A 20,656-nucleotide genomic window follows, 5' to 3' on the forward strand; every position below is an offset into this window, starting at 1 on the left:
CACCAGGATAGACTGATGGAGCAGAAATAACCTGGGATGTGTGTGGGGGGCGATGGGGGAAGACTCAAACATCAACTACTTGTGGAATCACAGTTTGGAAAGTAGATAGTCCAGTGTATAGAAAAATAGATTAGATGTGACCCCACCCACCCACCCAATAATTGTGCTAAGCTGATTAAATAAACTCATAGGACTTTGCCTTGATTATTTGGGGGCTGTCTGAGTCATATTAATAGACAATAGAATTTAATAAAATTAATTGAGAGACTACATTATGCCCTTAGAGTAAGGAGAACTGGAGTGATCCTGAGACTGGCAGTCATATGGTCAGACATGGGCTTCTGACCTAGGGAACATATAAGAAGGAAATGAGGGAGCATTGTGGGCTGTGTGCTGGACAATTTTATGTCAACTTAACACAAGCTATAGTCAGCTGAGAGGAAGGAACCTCACTTGAGAAAAATACCTCTACTTGATAAGAAGGGCCCAGCCCATTGTGGGTGGGGCCACCCCTGGGTTGGTGGTTCTGGGTTCTATAAGAAAGCAGGCTGAGCAAGCCATGAGAATCCAGACAGTAAGCCACACCCTCCAAGGCCTCTGTACCTCTTTCTGACCTGGATCTTGACATGGAGCTCTTGAGGCATAGAGGCCCAGGCAAGGTAGTACATGCCTTTAATCCCAGGAGACTGAGGCAAACAGATCTCTGAGTTCAAGACCAGCCTGGGACAAAGCAAGTTCCAGATCCAGGCATGGTGGCACACACCTTTAATCTGGGCCACAGCTTCTGTTGGAGGCCTACCTAAGGACAGCGGAAGAAGGAAGACTCACTCTTCTTTGCCTGCTTGCACTTGCCAGCTCATCTGTTGGTACCTACTTCTTGAGGATTCCAGCTTATGCAGAAAGCCAGCTGAAACAACTAGCCTCGTGGGATTGAGCAACTACTAGATTTTTGGACTTCCCACTCATAGCTGTCCATTGTTGGGATAGTTCGACTGCAGACTGTAAGTCATTCCAATAAATCCACTTAATATATAGAAACTTTCCATAAGTCCTGTTACTCTGGAGATCCTTGACTAATACACGTCCCAAGTTATTTTGGTCATGATGTTTCATCACAGCAATAGCAACCCTAACTAAGACAGGGTACAAGTCTGAAAACCAGCACGCAGGTGGCTGAGGCAGATCCGAGGTCGGCCAGGGCCACATGGCTATATAGTAAAGCCCTCTCATTAGTGACAGACAAAGAAACAAACAAACAAACAAGCAAAGAAACAGAAAACAGTGCATAATTACACTTAACAAAGTTAATAAAACCGCAAAACAGAGCTATTGTATAAACTGCAAGATAATATGTAGGTAGTTTAAATACAGTGGTCAGTTGTGCTCTAAATAAAAAGGCCCTCTAATTGGAGTTAAGGTCTGCTCAACAGGAGGAGACTAGGCTGCTACTGGAACCCTAGCTAACAACCCAGTGCTAAGAAGTCGTGGTTATAGGTGGAGAATCTACAAACACCACTTGACTAAAAGAGCATAATTCCTGACAGCCATCTGTAAACATTTGCACGTAGTACACCCACAGATAAACGGAGTCCTCACCCGTCATCAAGCAAACTTCTCCTTGCAACAGACAGAGATCACTACAGAAAACCACAGCCCATCAAAATGCAGAGCTGTGGAGCTCAGTCCCGGTGAACACATCTACACAACACCCCCACATCTACGGCTCAGAGGACGCTGCAGAAGAGGCTGTGGAATGATTATAAAAGCCAGGAGGCCTAGTAACCTCAGAACCTGCACCCGTAAAGCCTCACAAATATGACTGCCTGAACGGCAGCCTACCAAGAACACCATCAATGGATGTGCTGAAGTGGACTGGGAAAGGCCCACAAGGCCTCACTCAGCCCCACACAAAGAACTACAGGCAACCAAGGAGAGCTGGAAGCAGGAGAGGTGCTCTTCCCAGAGAACAGCACACTGATTGTCCAGTGTCGAAACAGTTCTGAAAACACAATGCAAGTAACATACGACCGAGCTGTCCATATTTAGGAATATATGTATGCATAACTCCAGCTTTCTGCCCAGATCATGTGAGGGAGCCATTCTGGAAGTGATGAATATAGTCCAGGCTGACACCTTGTTAAAATCTAAGACCCTGAACAGAAGCCACCCAGCTGTGACCTGAACTGACCCTGAGACATCTTCAGAAGAGACAACATCATTATTTCTGTCTTGTCCATTCAAGCTGGGGCTTGTTTGTCACACGGCAGCAGCTAACTAATACACTTACCTCTGGTTCCTTGAATAAACTCATCCCCACACTCGTCTGTATACTGTTTACTCCTTTGCAAGCTCCCGCTCCTCTCGTCTCTTCACCAAAAGTTGTTTTCTAGTGTGGAAAGCGATTTTCTCTGCAGGATGGAGGAGTCTTTCCCTGGATTCCTGTACGCAATTTGTTTCCTGTCTTTATAGATTCCTATCCAAATATTAGGCCAGCAAAGAGGCCCTCTCCAACTACAGGTCTAAAGACTGGAGGGACGGCTCAGTTTTTAAAGGCACTTGTTGTCAAGCCTGACAGTGTGAGTCCCAACCAGACAGCAGAGGAAGAGAATTGACACACACAGGTTGTATACATACTCACACACATGCACACTCTCACACACATATACTCACATGCTCATACACATACATACTCACACACACACACACACACACACATACTCACATGCACACACACACTCACATGCATATACACACACATACTCACATGCACACACACACATACAGGCACATACTCACACATACTCACATACATACTCACATGCACACACACACACACACACATACTCACAGGCACATACTCACACATACTCACATACATACTCACATGCACACACACACACACATACTCACAGGCACATACTCACACATACTCACATGCACATACACACTCACATGCACATACATACATACTCACATACACATTCACACTCACATACATGGATGCACACACATGGATGCACACACTCACACTCTCTCACACACACATACACACACACACACACACACACACACACACATGCCATAGCACACACACATGCACAGTTCTCCTCCCAAATAAATGAAATAGAAAATTAAAACTGTGCCCTCTTTGTACATTTACCCAGTTTATTATCATTTCTCCTTGAGAGTGAGAGCTCTCCTGCAACAATGATTTTGTTCTATCCTTTATCAGGGGCCGGAACACTGCTCACACTCATCATAGGCTATCAACAAACATGGCAGAATGAGTGTTAGAGAATAATACACTGGGGAACAGGATCTCTGAAAGCAGAAGTTGTAGGTAGCAGCTAGGGGAAGAGGAGGGGCCCTGGAGAGGGCAGGATGGCTTCAGAGAAGCAAAGGGAGAAGTGAGGCCGGGCAGCCATGCCAGCGAACCAGATCGCCCACACTCAAGCTTGAACAAACATTCATTTGATTGCTTCTGTGTTGATGTTTCTTTATCTTCTTGTTAAATCCTTTAGGACCTTTTCGGGACATTGTGTTTGTAAGACAGTGATAGGCTTACAACAAGCTATAAAGAAGCACGCAACCTCTTTGGCTGTGTCTGCCATCCATGGTCATAAGGAAGGGAATTGAGAGAAAGGCAGAGACAGAGAGAGACAGAGACAGAGACAGAGACAGAGAGAGAGACAGAGACAGACAGAGACAGAGAGAGACAGAGACACACAGACAGAGACACACAGAGAGACAGAGAGAGAGACAAAGGGAGGGGAGAGAGAAAAAAGGAGAGAAGAGAAGAGAAGAGAAGAGAAGAGAAGAGAAGAGAAGAGAAGAGAAGAGAAGAGAAGAGAAGAGAAGAAAAGAAGCCGGCCATGAGCACGTGGAGAGAGACTGGGGGCGGGGGGGGGGTGAGGAGGGAGGGGGAAAAGAGGATAAGGGAGCAAAAGATAGAGCAAGAGCAAGAGAGTGAGGCGGGGGCAAGCAGCCCCTTTTATAGTGAGTCAGGCACACTGGCTGTTGCCAGGTAACTGTGGGGCGGGGCCTAGACTAAATGCTAACTGTGTGGGTGGGTGGGTGAGTGTGTGTGCGCGCGTGTGTTTCTGAGCCTCATTCAGGGCTGGATGTTCAGTGTTGCATGGTACAAACATACCACAGTTTGTTTACTTGTCAGAACACTGGGTAGGTTCCAGTCTGGGGCAAGTATGAATAACGCCACCAGAACATTTGGGCATAAGTTTCTGGGTGAACTAGATTTTTACTTCCCTAGAGAAATTGTCTAGGAATGCAATTGCTAGGTCATATAGGAAATTCATATTTAACTTTAGAAAACTTATAAAACATCCACCAGCTGTTTGACAATACCAAAACCAGTGACTGGAATATTTTCTATTCTACTTGCAATATACAGGCAGTCCAGTTTTTCCACATCCTTGCCAGAATTTACTGTCTCCATTTTTAAAAAAAGAGATTCTCATTGGTCATATCTTACAGTTCTTCAACATATCCATTAGTGAACATCCTATGTGCCTGTCATGTATGAATCATCTTCTGTGAGGTGTCTGGGCTTCTTTGTCCCCTTCATGGAATTGACACCAGTGGTATACATGTCCTGTTTAGGGCAGAATATTCAATTGTCCCTTGTTTTCAGAGCTGTGGGGAGACAGGAGTCCCCTGCATTCACTCCCTGAATTCCTCTTATTAAGGCTGAGATTAGCGGTTGCCTAACACACTCAGGTGTCTAGAAGGCAGTGTGATGCCATTTCTATTCTGTAGAACAGCAGTAAATTCCCCTAGGGCCTATGACCACTCCAGTCACGAGCTTTTAAAATCCGGTTTACAGTACCAAACATGAATTCCTTTCTGTGGACTGGGCCTGGAATTCAATTAGAAAGCTGTTACTCATTTCCATAACAGTTGGGCCACTATTAAATCAGTGGGGAAGCCATGCTGCCTGTCGGGTGTTCTGGGTTATGAGAGAGAATTGACTGTGGTGGTGGTGGCTGTGGTGGTGGCTGTTCAGCCTCTCAAGGACTGGATGCCAACCCCATTTTGCAGAGCCTCTTTACTGTACAAAAGGCATTTTTAAGCAAGTCAATTTCTGAATACCAAAACCTCTTATCGGATTTAGGGGTTGTCTTGAAAGAATCATCATCGCCTTAAGCAATAGTCAGCCACAGGAGACTTCCTGGTTGGCCATGTTTGCCCCTAAGTTATGTAAAGCCTGAGAGAATCCCTAAAAAAAGAACAACCCCATAAAATCTCTGATGATAATTACTAACAAAAGGCTTCTTCAAAACCTAGGTGCAATCACTTAAAATTCAAGCCAGATACAGCTACGATTCTGCTACACCTTGTCTCTTGGTTTGATATTGGAAGCTGTGGGGTTCACAGCTGGGTAAGACCACAGTGCCCTTCTCCTGCCCCAAACCCCAGCAGCCTGCATTTCACCTTCAGTTATGAAAAGCAAGTACCAGGGAGGACCTTGCCAGCTCAGTTCTAGTTTGATTCTTTTAAATCTGACAATCAGGGCACAGGATGTCTTCAGCTTTAGGGTCTTACCATACAGTTCTGGTGGGTGAACAAGAGAAATGGAGAGAGCCACTCTTGTTTTGGGCTCCTTGAGGCCTCCTGATAAGCAGTGCATAAGGATGTGTATGGCTTTTTCCACACACCCTTGCTTTTTTGTTATCTGCCCCCGAAGTGCTTACTTCATCAATGAGTAGACCACATCAGTTTTCTTCTTTGCTCTGTTAATAGGATGAATTACATGGATTGATTTCAATCAATCGCGTCATTCATCGTATTGTGTTTTATAAAAAGAGAAGGCCAGGGATATGTTTAGTGGAGGCAAGGTAAGGTGCGGAGGGGTGGGGGTGCCTCATGATGGTATAGTATAGAAAAGAGTTTATTCAGGGCATGGGGAGGAGAGTTGAAAGAAAGGCAGAGGGGTGGGGTGGAGTAGAGGAGTAGAGGCTGGTCATGAGCCTGGGGGGGATAGGGAGTGAGGGGGAGCAGAAGCAAGAGCAAGAGGAGAGAGCAAGAGAGCAAGAAAGTGACGAGGGGGCAAGCAGCCCCTTTCATAGTGAGTCAGGCACACCTGGCTGTTGCCAGGTAACTGTGAAGTGGAGCCTAGACTCGATGCCAACACATCCGTGTACTATTCTTTACATGTATTAGATGTGTTAAGCATTTTTTTTTTGTCTATAAACCCATTAAAGGCACTGGTTTGTACATTTCAGAGTTTTTTTGTCATCTATTCTGATTTTGATGCTTTGGGAAATCAGGCCTCATAGAAGGACTTCTGATGTACTCTCTACCCTCTCTTTTCTAGAAGAGGATATTACATTTAAAGCAACAAGTTTCCTGTTTTCAAGATGCAAATTTCTATTCTGGTTAATCAAAATGTAGAACACTATGTAAAGAGGGACCCAGGCTGTAGGCTTCTCTTTTGTGTTTAGAATGCTCCCGTTGGGTTCCATGTGCATTGGTAAAAGTGGGGAACCCTGTCTAGGGGGCTCCAAACAGGAGGAAACATGGATTGAACCCTTGTTTTCATGGATATTTTCAGAAACACCAAAGAGATCTTAGGGATTAACCCTGAAGTTAAGCATCTTACAGTGCAGCTAATCGTTTAACTACTTGCTACCTGCCCTGTAATGACTTCCCGACACTGAATCAACAATCCTTCTGTCAGAAAGGATCAAAAGTTATAAAGATTAGAAATGTATGGCACATGGAGTTTTAAACTCTATGCTTACTAAATTTACTTTTAAAGGAACAAAATTATAATTCTTTCTTTGTGGTCTACTTTTCTTGGTATGTACATCAGCTATATATCAGGTACCAGGTTCTCTAGCCTCATAATATCCCTTTTGTTTTCCCTCTGCTGTACTGACTACCTTATGCAACCTCTGGTTTATTTTCTGGGGCTGTAGTTCTGACGTGCTAGAATGTTACCATTGAAACCAGAGAGTATAGATATCTTAATGAATGTGAATCATATACATTGTAACTATCAATAGTCTCCCTAACTCCCCCCCCCCAGACACACACTTCTCCTTGACTTCCTTTTTTGTGTTTTGGTTAATGATATCCCTGTCAGTTTTACTTCTTGATACAAAATCATAGATACTTGCCCATCTAAAACCCTCTTAGAGGAATTCTATACTGATTGGTCACCTTGCTCAGAGTCCTGGCCTCAGTACCTGGTTGATAGATCACATATAACATCACCTAAAGACTTCTAAAATGACACTAGCCAATGACCAATGATGTGAAGCATAGAATAATTCCATCCAACAGAGATAGCACTTATGGCTGCCAGTGGGCCAGCTTGAAGTAGAAACTTCGGGGTTCTTTGGAAAGTTGGTTGGACGGTGTTTTGCTGGGTCAAACATGTGAAGGAGTGTTTTGTTAAAGTGGACACAGGTGAAAGACTAAGGCAGACTTGTGAAGAAATGTTCAGCTGAAGCAGACACAGGGGTCTGAGTGCTTTGTGTGATGATTCTCAGACCCCAACATACACAGTTTTGGTTACCCACATGCTTAATTGTTCTTTGCCTTGGTGTCTTTATATCCTGTTAGTTCAGTAGGATACATTCATTCCATATAGAATTTAAGGTTGTTAGTCTTCTCTGTAAAAACTTGAAGTCTGTGACCTTTCTGGTTTCCAATGAGAATCCCACTGTTATCTGAGGTGTTTGCTCCCTAATGGGAAGGTGTTTTGCTTCTTCTAGTTTTTGGTTTTGGAAGACAGCCTCCTGACACTTCTGAGATCTGGTTATGATCTACCTTGGCATAGGTTTCTTTGAGCTTAGTCTGTTGGGGTTTGCAAGGCTCTTGAATCCAGTGTGTATGTCTTTTACCCAGTCTGTGAAATTGTCGCCCAGGCCTTCACTCCCTTTTCTGTCCCATTCTTTGTTCTCTTTCCTTCACAGATGCAGACGGTGTTGCGTTCTTTGTTCTCACAACTCTATGAGTTTGTGTTAAGCTATCTGGATGAATTCCCTGGCTTTCTTCACGTGGACTCATTTCTATAGCCCCCTTTTTAACCTCCTTGGTCCTGTGTTCTGTGGCTCGGCTTACACATTAAATACATTTTATTTTATTTTACTTTTTAAGTCTAAAATGTGCATCATATTTTAAATTTTCTTTCTATAGATTCTTTATTATTTCTTTCTATAGATTCTTTATTATTATTATTATTGCTTACTGGAGGTAAAAGAAATAAAATCAAAATTTCACTTAAGTGTTACTGACACTATTTAGGTGAAGGAAAAAGAGGGCCCATGAGGATGGGCTAGATAGGAAGGAGCTGAGCCAGGACAGAGCGTGGGTCCTCCTCTCCATCTTCCTGAAGTCTCATTGCCACGATGTTTGATGGCAATAGAGATTACATCTACATATTTTCTGTCATGCTGGACTGCACTCATCCTGCCCATTTGTCTAGAGAGATGGGCTTTCGGAGAGATCTGTTCACTGCTTTTGCAGTGTTTTGCTTGCTGCACGTTCCCAAACACAGGGCAGGATCCACAAAGCAAAAAGAAAATACAGGAACTTTAAAGCCAGATTGTTCCTGGGGTCCCAAGACTTTCCACTGGTCTTCTGGCTCTCCAACAATTTTTATTTATTTATTTATATGTGTATTAATGTATTTATGTTTTATTAATGTATTCATCTTTTATCCATGTATTTTTATATTTTTATATTTATTTATCTTATTTATATGAGCACACAGACACACTAGAAGAGGTCATCAGATTCCATTACAGATGGTTGTGAGCCATCATGTGGTTGCTGGGAATTGAACTCAGGACCTCTGGAAGAGCAGTCAAGTGCTTTTAACCGCTGAGCCATCTCTCTAGCCTCTGTTTTTATTTTTTAATTAAAACATTATTTGATGTTTATCAAGAAAAAAGTTCACACACCAAAGCTCTGGAACTTCCTACTGGATTTTACACTTTCACTATTAAATACACGTACCCACCACTGAAAAGTGAAAAGTCCACCACAGAGTTAAAGCTAGAAGAAAGTGTCAGCTGTGTGTTCTCTCCTATGGCCACGGGCTGTCCTAAGAGTGCTGGATGGACGATCCTGCTGCTGACAACCATTTCTTTTACAGATGAGAAGATGGTGACTCTGAAAGGGGACAGTCTTCACCCAGAGCAACACATCTCAGCCTGTGGACAGGCCTGGGACAGCACTTCTCAAGTGTTAACATGCTAACGGGTTAGTGTAGGCCTTGACATTATGCAGGTGGATGCAGTAAGTTGGCGGCAGGCATTGAAGCTCACCCTGTTGTGTTTTATAAAAAGATAAGGAGAGAAGGAACATGTTTGGTGGAGGTGTAATCAGTGTGGAGAAAGCAGGTGCCTCCGCAGACCCATGCTGAGGCATCCCTTCCCCCTGAGGGACCAGCCACACGATGGTATAGTATAGAATAGAGTTTATTCAGGGCATGGGAAGGGGAGTTGAGAGGGTAGTAGAGACAGAGAAAGGCAGAGAGAGAGAGAAGTAGAGTAGAGGCCGGCCATGAGCACATGGAGAGAGAGGCAGGAAAGGGATGGAGAGAGAGGGAGTAAGGGGCAAGAGGACCGAAGGAAAGCAAGAGAGCAAGAGAGTGGGGAGGGGACAAGCAGCCCCTTTTATAGTGAGTCAGACACACCGGCTATTGCCAGGTAACTGTGGGGCAGAGCCTAGACAAAATGCCAATATACGCTATCAGGAGTCTGGGAAGTACTGTACAAGCATGCATGCATGTGTGTATGTGTGTGAGTTTTGTTAGCACATGTGTGTTTGTGTGAGCATGCACGCCTATGAACATAGAGCCCAGAGTACTTGCTCTATCACTCTCTGCTTTATTTCCTTGCGTCAGAGTCTCTCACTGAGCCTGAAGTTGACTAGTGGCCATCAAAGCTATGTGTGCATCCTGTCTGTCCCCAGCAGTACTGTGGATACAGACACACACTCGACCACGCCCAGTTTTTCCTGGCTTTGGATATTTGCACTCAAGCCCTCATGCACGTACAGCGAGTACTTTTATCGCTTGCTCAACTCTCCAGGGTTGCTGCTCTTTGAGCAACAGCATTCTGGAACACCTACCTACTCACCTTACAGCTTTCCACGCCGCCTTTGTGAATTCATTTCAGGAAGTGAAAAAAAAAATCAAGTAATCATCTAAGCATCATGTTCCTGGAGATGCGAATGGACCTGCAGCCTCTGAGGAGGAACCCAGCCCAGGATTGAACCCTCTACTTGTTCTACATAAAAATTGTAGCGTTCAGGATGGCTCTAATGTTGGCAAAGAGCACGGGAGAGCATACAAACAACTCTTAAGCTGCTAAGCTCCTCTTGTAATCTGCTTGGGGCTGTGGGTTAAGAATCTTTCCTTGCCTTGGGAGGACAAATGGCTTTCTATCTTTGTCACCATGAGGAGTGCAGTTCTCTAGCAAGTAGAAATCTGAGGAAGGCGCACTTTAGTTCTAAGGCAAAGTGTAGAAATGGACAGAGAATCTGCATTTCCTTCCTTATCTGCATGGCTAGGAGATAGTCAAGAGACCATTGAATATCCAGGGTTTACAAGTATCCAACTTGCTCCAGATTCCAATACCAACCTTATAAGCAATTTTGAATGTGTTCCTGACTTTCTGTATGATAAAATTGTCAAAATGGTTGAGTGTCCTGTGAGCTAAGGTCTACATAAGATTTATGTAAGGCAGCACACAAATTGATACTAGTAGCTGAATGCCATGTGAGGACTGAGCCAAGAGCTGTAGTAATTAGATGACAGCCTACAGATCATAAAAATGTATGATCTAGTGATTGGTTTTCAATCACCTGTTCTAAGGTTCTGGAAATCTCTTGGCCTCATTCCCTATCAAATGTCACCGAGCTTCAATGAATAACCTTTATGTCTCATGTCTATGAGGAAGTACACACAATGCCATTTAACCAGAGATATTCTGTACTCTTACATTTTATCATTTCTGTGATCAGACTCTTTATAGTGGTAGAGGACATGAGAGTTGGCTTTCTCTAGATATGTACAGTCTTATAAGAATTATGCCTCGTGTGTGTATGTGTGTGTGTGTGTGTGTGTGTGTGTGTGTGAGAGAGAGAGAGAGAGAGAGAGAGAGAGAGAGAGAGAGAGAGAGAGAGAGAGAGAGAGAGAGAGAGAGAGAAACAAAAAGAATATTGAATCAAAACCTGAACATCTGCCCTGGGCTATCAACATTTCATGCATCTGTGAATTCAATGTGCCTTCACTGCGAGAAGATGCCCCTGTCATTTGGTAAAAGCATCCTTATCAGACAACTCCTAAGTCTGTCTCAGTCACACCCCCACCTCCCCCCACCTTCCTTGCATCTGGTTTGGTGCCCTAAGCCTATGACGCTGGGCTTAAGTGGCAGGAGGGATATATATCAGGATGCAAAGATCTTTGTGTCAGCGACTAGACAACTTACGGGAACACATTCGGCTCTGGGGGATTTTAACTCGTGGTAAGTATGAACACAATAATAACTAACTAAATGAGTTGGAGGGTTGATTGGCTGTAAAAACAACAACAACAGAACATACAAGAAGAGAACACTCTGATCTTGTGGGTCTGACCTGAGTTTAGGGGTTGAACTCAGGACAGAACACACTCAAACCTTTTCATAATGTCATGTGACAAACTGGTGCGTGGAATGCGGTTATTACCAGTTCACTGCAAACCTTGATTGCTGAAGTTGTTCACAAGGTACCGAGAAGGACCCTCCCTGTTTGTGGCTTCCTGGCAAACAGTTTTCTGGAAAAGGATGGATCTGAGGCATTAGGCAACCACAGCACAAATAGTTCTTTACTCCCGGGATGGCCTTGAGGCTGATGGGACAGTGTGAGCGTGGGGAAGAAAGCAAGCATTGGGGTGACCGCAGGGCAGCGTGGGTGACGTTGCCTTCTCCCTCTGAGGTCAAAATGTTTGTTTGCTCTATTCTGAAACAAGGTACATGCTGGATTGTCTTTTAGTGGCTTCATTTTGGCTCTTGTTTGGATCTTTAACTTGAATCTCTCTGTCTCAGAGAAACCATGGGTAACATCTATGGGCCTTACCTATCAGGGGAAGAAATGGTAGTGCCCTGTCTGGTTCCCTTTTTCACTTCATTAACCATGCGTCTGTTTATCTTTCTATTTATCTTTGCTGAGGAGGAGGTGATCTGGAGTTTTGGGGTGATGAAGGAGCATCAGAGAGCCTGTGGCAATCCCTCCCCAGTGGCTTTGTTTTTTGGTGCATTTCTCATGAAAGGTTGAGCTGTGTAATTCCACATAGCTGAGCATCGTTGCATTGGATACCCAACACATCGTGCCTTGACACAGCCCTTCTTTCTGCAGAAGAGCATTTCGTAATCTCTGAAGCAGGAAGGATGCATTAAAAAAAAAAAAGAAAAATAGGTTCTCATACAGGGATGGATTCCTTGACACTCAGAAGGACCTAAGTGTGAACTAAAGTCAAGTCTGATATTTAGTGTGGGCACATTAGACACCAGGACTGAAATGACACACACATATTCCAGAAGTCACAACCTTTGGTGATGTCTATAACCAATAGGACTCTCTTCCAAGGAAAGAAAGATTCATATTTGTCCTGATTTCCCCAAGGCTTTGCAGAGACCCAGAGGGTAAATCTGTTCCAGAAACTCCGTAAGGATCAATTGGGTTTCTCAGCTACTCTAAATTGCAGCATCCCCATCAAGCTCAGAGAGCAGAAGTCTTTCATGGAGCAAACACCAAGGGTCCACCTACTGTGGAAGTCTGCGAGGAGTCCTCATTTTTTAGGTTCTCTCTCTCTCTCTCTCTCTCTCTTTCTCTCTTTCTCTCTCTCTCTCTCTCTCTCTCTCTCTCTCTCTCTCTCTCTCTCTGTGTGTGTGTGTGTGTGTGTGTGTGTGTGTGTGTGTGTATGCAAGTGTGTACATGTGTCTGTGGAGGCTGGATGCCATGGATACCTGAGGCCAGGGGCACTGGATATTCCTGCAGCCGCTGATACAGGCGGCTGTGAATCACCTGATGTGGGTTCTGGTCCTCTGGAAGAGCAGTCCATGCTCTTCAGCATTGGCCCATCTTTCCAGCCCTGAGTCCTATTTACATAACACATTAAGCCTAAGACTAGACTTGAGTACTACTGTCCAAGCATATAGGTGCAAGGTACACCTTCAAAACTACATCAACATACAAAGGGAGTTTGTGCCAGAGGAGGAAAGATGCTGAGGAGGTGCAAATCCTAAGATTTTTAATTCCTGGGACATGCTGTGAGAAGTCTAAGCGACTCAGTGAAAGCCTCTTGAAGCAGAATTTAGAGACCAAATAAATTAATAGTTGGGGAATTTGAAGGAGCCACCAATGAGGGCCGATGACAGTTTCCACTACAGTGCAGAATGAGGCTGGGAAAGAGGGGACTCCGGAGGGAACACATGCTGCAGACCTATGTCTGTTCGCATGGTTTCTTGTTCTCATGAGGGTCTAGTATACACTTCCTAGTTTTGAACACTTTGGATCTGACACAATACTTACGTCAGGATTCTTTAATTTCCTTTGATTCATTTGTAAGGAATGGGGCCTAGAAAGGAGTGTGACGTTTGTCAGGGACACACAGTCAGTTTTGTGGAGTAGGAATTTAAAACTACATGTGTAGTTGACCCTAAAGAATTCACTTTCTCCTGCTATAACCTCAAGACGGGAGTTTGACCAATGAAAGTTAACCTAGTCCTTTATATTTTGAACTGTTTCCATGAAAAAAGTTTCCAGATAAAATATAAAATGCCCAGGTAATTTTGAATGTCTAAAAAATAAAAATTTAAATAAATTTTCACTAATTTTTTTTTACTTATTTATTTATTTGGTAATCTTAATTCTAGTAGGTTTTACAGACTTGGAGAGGGACGATTCATGATTTATTACTATTTTGAAAGAATTGGAGACTTTGATCTGAATTTGATCTGAGAGCGATTCTCCAGTCCCCCACCCCCACACCTACCTCCACCCCTACCCTCACCCCGTGGCTTTGGCACTGGTCGCACACCCTGAGAGCGATTCTGCCCTTGGCTGCTCACCACTGCCTCCTGTTTTCCCAACCACACTTTGAGAGAGTCACAAATCTTGTTGACAGGGGCAGAGAAGGCTCACTGCACAGGAATTAGACTCAGTCATTAGAGGAGCTAGCAATGTTCCCCCTAAAGCCACCGAGGGCATTGTGAGGTGTAGGCAGCTACTGTTCCCTCCGCGGTCTGATGGAATACTCACGAGGCCAGATCTCATTATTCACAGTCCAGGATGGTCCCTGAATCCCCACACTATCCACCCACTCAACCAACAGTCCTTACAGCAAACTCATTTAAATGTCAAATACGACTGCAGGTAGCGAGACTGTAGAAATGTCTCCTCCACTCTGAAAAGGGGGACACACGAAGGACATCCCAGTAGGATAAAGGCAGAAAGGAAGGAGAGCAAGAGCAGCCTAGCTCCTCCCCGGCACTGTTCTCAGAATGGAAGGCATGAGTGGTAGCCGAGAGAGAGAGAGAGAGAGAGAGAGAGAGAGAGAGAGAGAGAGAGAGAGAGAGAGAGAGAGAGAGAGAGAAGCAAGCACCTTGAGAGTCCAAAGAAAAGACCACGAAGTGGAAACCCCATATATGAGGTCAGAGGGCATCAGAGTGTGATGGGGACGTGTGGAGGAAATACCTGAGTTAAAGCCAGACAGGGCCAGGGCCAGGGCCAGGCTAAGAGCATCAGCAGTATTCGTGGAAGGTTAATCTTAAGCAGCGTGGCTATTTGTGAATTCTCTGGAGCTTTTCGGACACATCCTTCCCAAGGTCAACTTTCTTGAATGTCAAGAAAGAAAAGGAACAGCTATGACAAAAAATTTAGGTCGAAACTTAGCAGTTAAAATTTTATTTTTTGTTTTACTTTATGTTCATGGGTGTTTTGCCTGCACGTGTGTCTGTGTGTGCATGCCTGCTGCCATTGGTGGACAGAAGAAGAGGTTAGAATCCCTGGAACTGGGAGTTACAGATGGTTGTGAGCCTCCATGAGGGTGCTGGGAGCTGAACCCTGGTTCTCTGCAAGGTCAGCAAGTGCTCTTACCTCTGGGCGCTCTCTCTAGCCTTGAAGTTTTAATCTTTATGTTTACCTTTGTCGGTGTTTTTTCCTATGGTTTATGTTTATAGAGCGAGGTATAAGTCTGCAGCCAAATTAGTCTGGGTATGCAGTGTTATATAGGTCCATAGTTCGCACAGAGACTTTGTTGAAGGCAGATCCGAGGGAAATTTGGCTGAGGACTCTCCATGTGAACAGGGAGCCAGAGAATAAAGGCTAGCCAGTCCCCAGCATCCAATCCTCTACTTCTGCAACTTTGTTTCAGGCCACATTGAATGTAGCCATTATTGCCCACAGTCTAGAAATGCTTGTGTCCAGATGGCCATGTTACCACCCTCAGACCTGATTGAAGTCTCTGAGTTAATTGAGGATTTAGCAAAGAATGGAAAAGAAGAAGAGTACATTGTGGAAAATATCTTTTGGAGGTGGGCTAGTCTGTAGCTGAATGAAGAATATAGTTTCAAATCTGTACAAATATTATAATCATAGCTTTCAGATAATTTCCCTCCTTTTCCTGGGATTCCATTCAGAGGAAATATAATAATTAAATATTGGATTGTTTTGGGGGGGCATATACCTAGATTTTTTTTTAGACAAGGATTCATGTATTTGAAACTGACCTCAAACTAACTGTATAGCCAAGGACGACCTTGAAATTTCAGATCCTCTGCATCTATCAGTTCAGTGTGTAGATTACAGGTATGCACAATCAGGCCTGATTTTTCAGTGCTGGGAATTGAACTCAGGTCTTTGTATGTGCTGGGCAAACACTGTACCAACTGAGCTATTGCCCAACCCTCATATCTAATTGTTTTATTTTCAAAATCTTTTAGTCGACAAAATCTCTTAGTTAATTGTTTTCACTGCACTCTGTTGTATACTTTCATTGATTTATAGCATATTTTCTAACAATAACTTCTCCGGTTTGCGTGTGTCAACACAAAATGCCAAGCTTCTGAGTTAGAGTGCTCCAAATATCTGGTAACTAACAGTCTTCTCATTTCCTTCCATCTCCGGCAAGCCTGAAAGCAAAGCACGGGCCATTCAAGGACCGAGATGAGTGACAGCCCTTCCCTGAGTCCTCCAGCACCAAGCCAGGGCCCTACTACCCCACGCAAAGGGCCCCCCAAGTTCAAGCAGAGGCAGACTCGACAGTTCAAGAGCAAGCCTCCCAAGAAAGGGGTGAAAGGGTAAGTGGGAGATGGAAAGGCAGGGCTGTCGTCTTCTGGGCCCAACCACGCAGACTCAGCCGTCAGCCACGCCCTCCATCTTCCTCTCCAGCTCATCCTGTCGGTATTCCTGAAATCCCTTGCTTTGTAAATCCTGGGGGAGAATGGCCAGTTTTTAAAGGAAAATAGAGCTTTTCACAATGACCTTTAACTTGACCTCCCAGGTTTTTCTCGCCCTGTCTTTTGAAAAATAATTTTTAAAAGCTTATTTTAATTATGTGTGTGTGTGGTGTGTCTGTGTGGAGGTATATGCATTTGAGTGCAGGTGTCAGAAGCAGCCAGCGAAGGGTGCTTTGAATCCCCTGGAACTGGAATTATAGGCTATAGTGAGCTGCCCAACTCAAATAATGGCAACGGAAGTCAGGTCCTCTGCGAGAGCAGCAAGCGCTCTTAACCACTGATCCCGTACAGCTGCCCATTCTCTGTTCTTTTATGTAGACATAACCCGTGCTTTAACCTGGAATTCTAAATCCTTAGTCGTTTCCGGAAAGCAGTGGTGTGTGGTTTTGTTGTTGTTGTTGTTTGTTTTATTTTCGATTTTTTGTTTGTTTATCTTCATGTCTTATTTCTTAGGTCTCCATTTTACTCTCTTGTTCTTTGGAAAAAATGTATTTTCAACACATACCCCACATGCTAACTTCTCTTTCACTGCAGCTTAAATTACATCATCACTTTCATGTTTCTCTAATGATGCATTCAGCCATCATAGCTTGTGCTAGTTTATATTACACTGACTGATCTATGTCTTTTCATTGGGGCAAAGATCACTCAGAGGAAATTTGGTTTTCCTTCATTCTCTGTGTCTAATGTGATGCTGGGAATGCAGTAGATTAGTTAGTTAATGATTGTCTTACTGCTTAGCCACATCTATAAGTGGACATCTATAAAAGTGGAGATTGAGGGCTTGAAGGACGGTTCTGTGGGTAAAGGCACTTACTAAGCCATGCATGTGTTCAAAGTTGAAACCCTAGAGCCCACCCACAGAAAGGTGGAAGCAGACCTGACAGCGCAAAATGGTTGTTTGACCTCCACATATACAAGCATACACACAGATGTAGACATACACACACAGATGCAGACACACAGACACACATACAGACACAAATACATAGACACAAGCAGACACTAAGACACACACACAGACACATATACATACACACAGACACAAGCAAACACACAGATGCAAACACACCCACAGAGATGAAAGCAAAAACACACAGACACACATGCAGACACACACAGACACAAGCAGACACACAGACATAGACACACAGATGCAGACACACAGATGCAGACACACACAGAGATAGACACAACACAATACAAATTTTTATATGAAACTTGGGGTCAGTAGGTAGGGTGCTTGCTTGCCTGCCTGGCCTGAAGACAGCACTCTCTGTTCAGCTCCCAGCCCTGCATAAACTGGGTTTGGGACATATGCCTGTAACCCCAGAACAATGGCGATCAGGACAATCAGTAATTCAGGTTCGAGGGCATCCTCCTGTCTCATGCTGTCTCTAGGGGAGAGAGCACTGTTCCCTATTGAGAACACACTGAACCCCCAACAGAGAAACATCTTGTCTCTAGTTCAATGTGGACAAAATTTCTCAAATAAAACACTTAGGACTTCTTCTCCTTTATGAAGACAGCTTCTCAGGAGGATTTCTCGGGCACCTTGCCTCTGGTCTCAGCTGATATTTTATCTGTTCTACTCATCTGTTTCTTGCACAGGTTTGGAGATGACATCCCAGGCATGGAGGGGCTAGGAACAGGTGAGCTACAACACCTTTAACCGAGCAAGTGGCCTCTGACATTCCCATCTTCAAGGGACAGTTTAAAGTTACAGCACCCACAGCATAAGATCTTTTGAAGACAGAAAGACAGATGGCGATTTAATTTAACATTTTAAGTCTGTGGGTACCTAGGTGCAAAGTTGATAAAAGAAATGAGCGTAAGCCTGAGGTAATGACTTCTGTTTGTTTATTAAACAACCTTGAGTGCATGCTGCAGCCAGCTGTAGTCTTGTGCAGTATAAGATGCTTAGAGTTGATCCACTCCAACTTCATTTTTTCAGAAGAGGAGTCTGAGGCAGACTGAATGCCAGCACTTGAGGAACTGGGAAAAAAGACAGGGTCTAGAAAGTCCTTCCACTCTGCCCAGGGACCTGCTACTTACTCACCAACTTCTCTTCTTCACGTCCTATGGCACCAGAAACACGGGTACACACCCAGTAACAGGGGTGCGCATAGCATCAGGAACAGGGTACACACAGCACCAGGAGCGGGGGTGCACAGAGCACCAGGAACAGGGGTGCATATAATACCAGAAACAGGGGGTGCCCCGAGCACCATGAACAGGGGGTGCACAGAGCACCATGAACAGGGGGTGCACAGAGCACCATGAACAGGGGGTGCATGCAGCACCAGAAACAGGGGGTACACATAATACCAGGAACAGGGGGGGTGCACAGAGCACCACGAACAGGAGTGCATATATTGAGTGCATCTGATACAATCTTTTTAGTTGCTGGACTATTTCCCTTCACTAGATAAGACAGTGGCTTAAAAATATTAACAGCCTTGCTGGGTGGCGGTGGCGCACACCTTTAATCCCAGCACTTGGGAGGCAGAGGCAGGTGGATTTCTGAGTTCGAGGCCAGCCTGGTCTATAAAGTGTGTTCCAGGACAGCCAGGGCTACACAGAAAAAAACTGTCTCTAAATAAATAAATAAATAAATAAAAAATATTAACAGCTTTTTTTTTTTAAAGAAGTTTTAAATTTCAAGAAGAATTTAACAGAAGGCCCAGAGAACTCCTGTCACCCTCGCTCCTGCCTTTACACAGTTCTCTGTAATTAACACAATGCATGAGTCTGGCACATCCGTCAAGTGTGATGAGCTGCTACCTGTCAATCATTCTTGTTGTCTTAACAAAAGCCCATAGCACATATAGTTTGAGGCTCATTGGTGCCATATGGTTCTAAGGGTTTTAATGCTCATGTAAGGTTGTGCAACTGTCATCCTTGTGTCATATAGATTGTTTCCATCATCCTAAACATTTCCTCATCTCTACCCGAGCACCACTGGACTTTTTACTGGGTCTTATGTTCACATTTTCTGAAATGTTATTGAGTTAGAATAATACAGCGCTAAGCTTCCCTGTCTTAGCTTTTTCCATTTAGCAATATTTATCTAAGTGTCTTCTTAGGGTTCAATTGTACATTTCTTTTATTTACTTTCCTTTCATGTGCATGCTTGTTTACCTACATTTATGTATGTGTGTGCCTGGTGCCATTGGAAGCCAAAGGAGATAGTCGGATAATCTGGAACTGGAATTACAGACAGGTGTGAGCTACTCTACGGGTACTGGGAACTGAACCCAGGCTCTCTGAAAGAGCAGCCAGTGTTCTTAACCACAGAAATATCTCTTCAGCCACAATAGCTCATTCAGTTCTATTTTAAGGGCATTCTGTTGAAGGACATCTTGATTTCTTTCAAGTATTAGCATTCATGAATAAAATTGCTGTGTGCTTGCATGTGTGCATGTATGTGTGTGTTGTGTGTGCATGTGTGTGTGCGTGCGTTTGTGTGTGTGTGTTTCTTATGTGCTTATTTACATCCTCCATGGCTGTGGGGTCCTTGCCCATGCCTTCCCAGCAATGGAGCGTGCAGGAGTGTAACTGTTCCGAGGGTGTCTTCTTACAGGAGTGGGTCCTCCCACCGGTGAGTGGTTGGCTGAGGTTTTCTTCTGTCTCTTGCAGATATCACGGTCATCTGTCCCTGGGAAGCGTTCAGCCATCTGGAGCTGCATGAGCTTGCTCAGTTCGGGATCATATGAGGAGCCCAGAGGCTCGGCTGCTCTCGAGAGCGACTGCTGCTCTTGAGAGTGTCATTGCTTTACCTAATTGGTCTTTCTGAGTCTTGAAACCCAGTATTTGGAAGGACCGTATATGGCCCTGACCCATGAGTTATGGTACGTGTTCTTTCCTGAATGGTAGTTCAGTTTCATTGTTGAATAAAACGGCAGTTTTTGGGGGGTTTCCCCAACTTTACACCTTTTTCTATCTGCTGTTTTGAAGTCGTCCACACTTCTCCATAATCTGTTTAAATGTAGGCTGGACACTCCCTATGTTAGTAGTAGAATTATAGGATAGCATTAATACATTTGAAAGATTCTAATAGAATTTTTATAGATCTGCTTGGTCTACCTAGAGAGTTCCAGACTAGCTAGATGTGAGACCATCCCTCAACAAAAAAACAAAACAAAATTACAGTGTAATACATCCAGGGAAATCTGAACAAACAT

At 44.1% G+C, this 20,656-nt stretch overlaps 1 protein-coding gene across 2 annotated transcripts; it reads left to right on the forward strand.

Moving 5' to 3' along the window:
* The first annotated feature begins 9,136 nt into the window (after positions 1-9,136).
* Positions 9,137-20,404, forward strand: Pde6h (phosphodiesterase 6H, cGMP-specific, cone, gamma). Of its 2 annotated transcripts, none has more exons than XM_006506773.3 (4): positions 9,137-9,228; positions 16,145-16,313; positions 18,084-18,124; positions 20,112-20,404. In XM_006506773.3, the coding sequence occupies exons 2-4, from the start codon at positions 16,180-16,182 to the stop codon at positions 20,186-20,188; spliced, it is 252 nt and encodes an 83-aa protein (XP_006506836.1). In that variant the 5' UTR covers positions 9,137-9,228; positions 16,145-16,179; the 3' UTR covers positions 20,189-20,404. The 2 variants fall into 2 exon arrangements, with proteins under 2 accessions (XP_006506836.1, NP_076387.2); NM_023898.4 differs by lacking the exon at positions 9,137-9,228 and adding an exon at positions 11,442-11,498 and having other exon boundaries at positions 20,112-20,402.
* Positions 20,405-20,656: the final 252 nt, after the last annotated feature.

This window comes from Mus musculus, chromosome 6, assembly GCF_000001635.26.
Source record: "Mus musculus strain C57BL/6J chromosome 6, GRCm38.p6 C57BL/6J".
Taxonomy (NCBI): domain Eukaryota; kingdom Metazoa; phylum Chordata; class Mammalia; order Rodentia; family Muridae; genus Mus; species Mus musculus.

Coding starts and splice junctions, on each gene's coding strand:
- Pde6h (XM_006506773.3), top strand. CDS start 16,180: ATGAGTGACAGCCCTTCCCTGAGTCCTCCAGCACCAAGCCAGGGCCCT. Junction 16,314..18,083: donor CCCAAGAAAGGGGTGAAAGG/GTAAGTGGGAGA, acceptor TTTCTTGCACAG/GTTTGGAGATGACATCCCAG. Junction 18,125..20,111: donor CATGGAGGGGCTAGGAACAG/GTGAGCTACAAC, acceptor TGTCTCTTGCAG/ATATCACGGTCATCTGTCCC.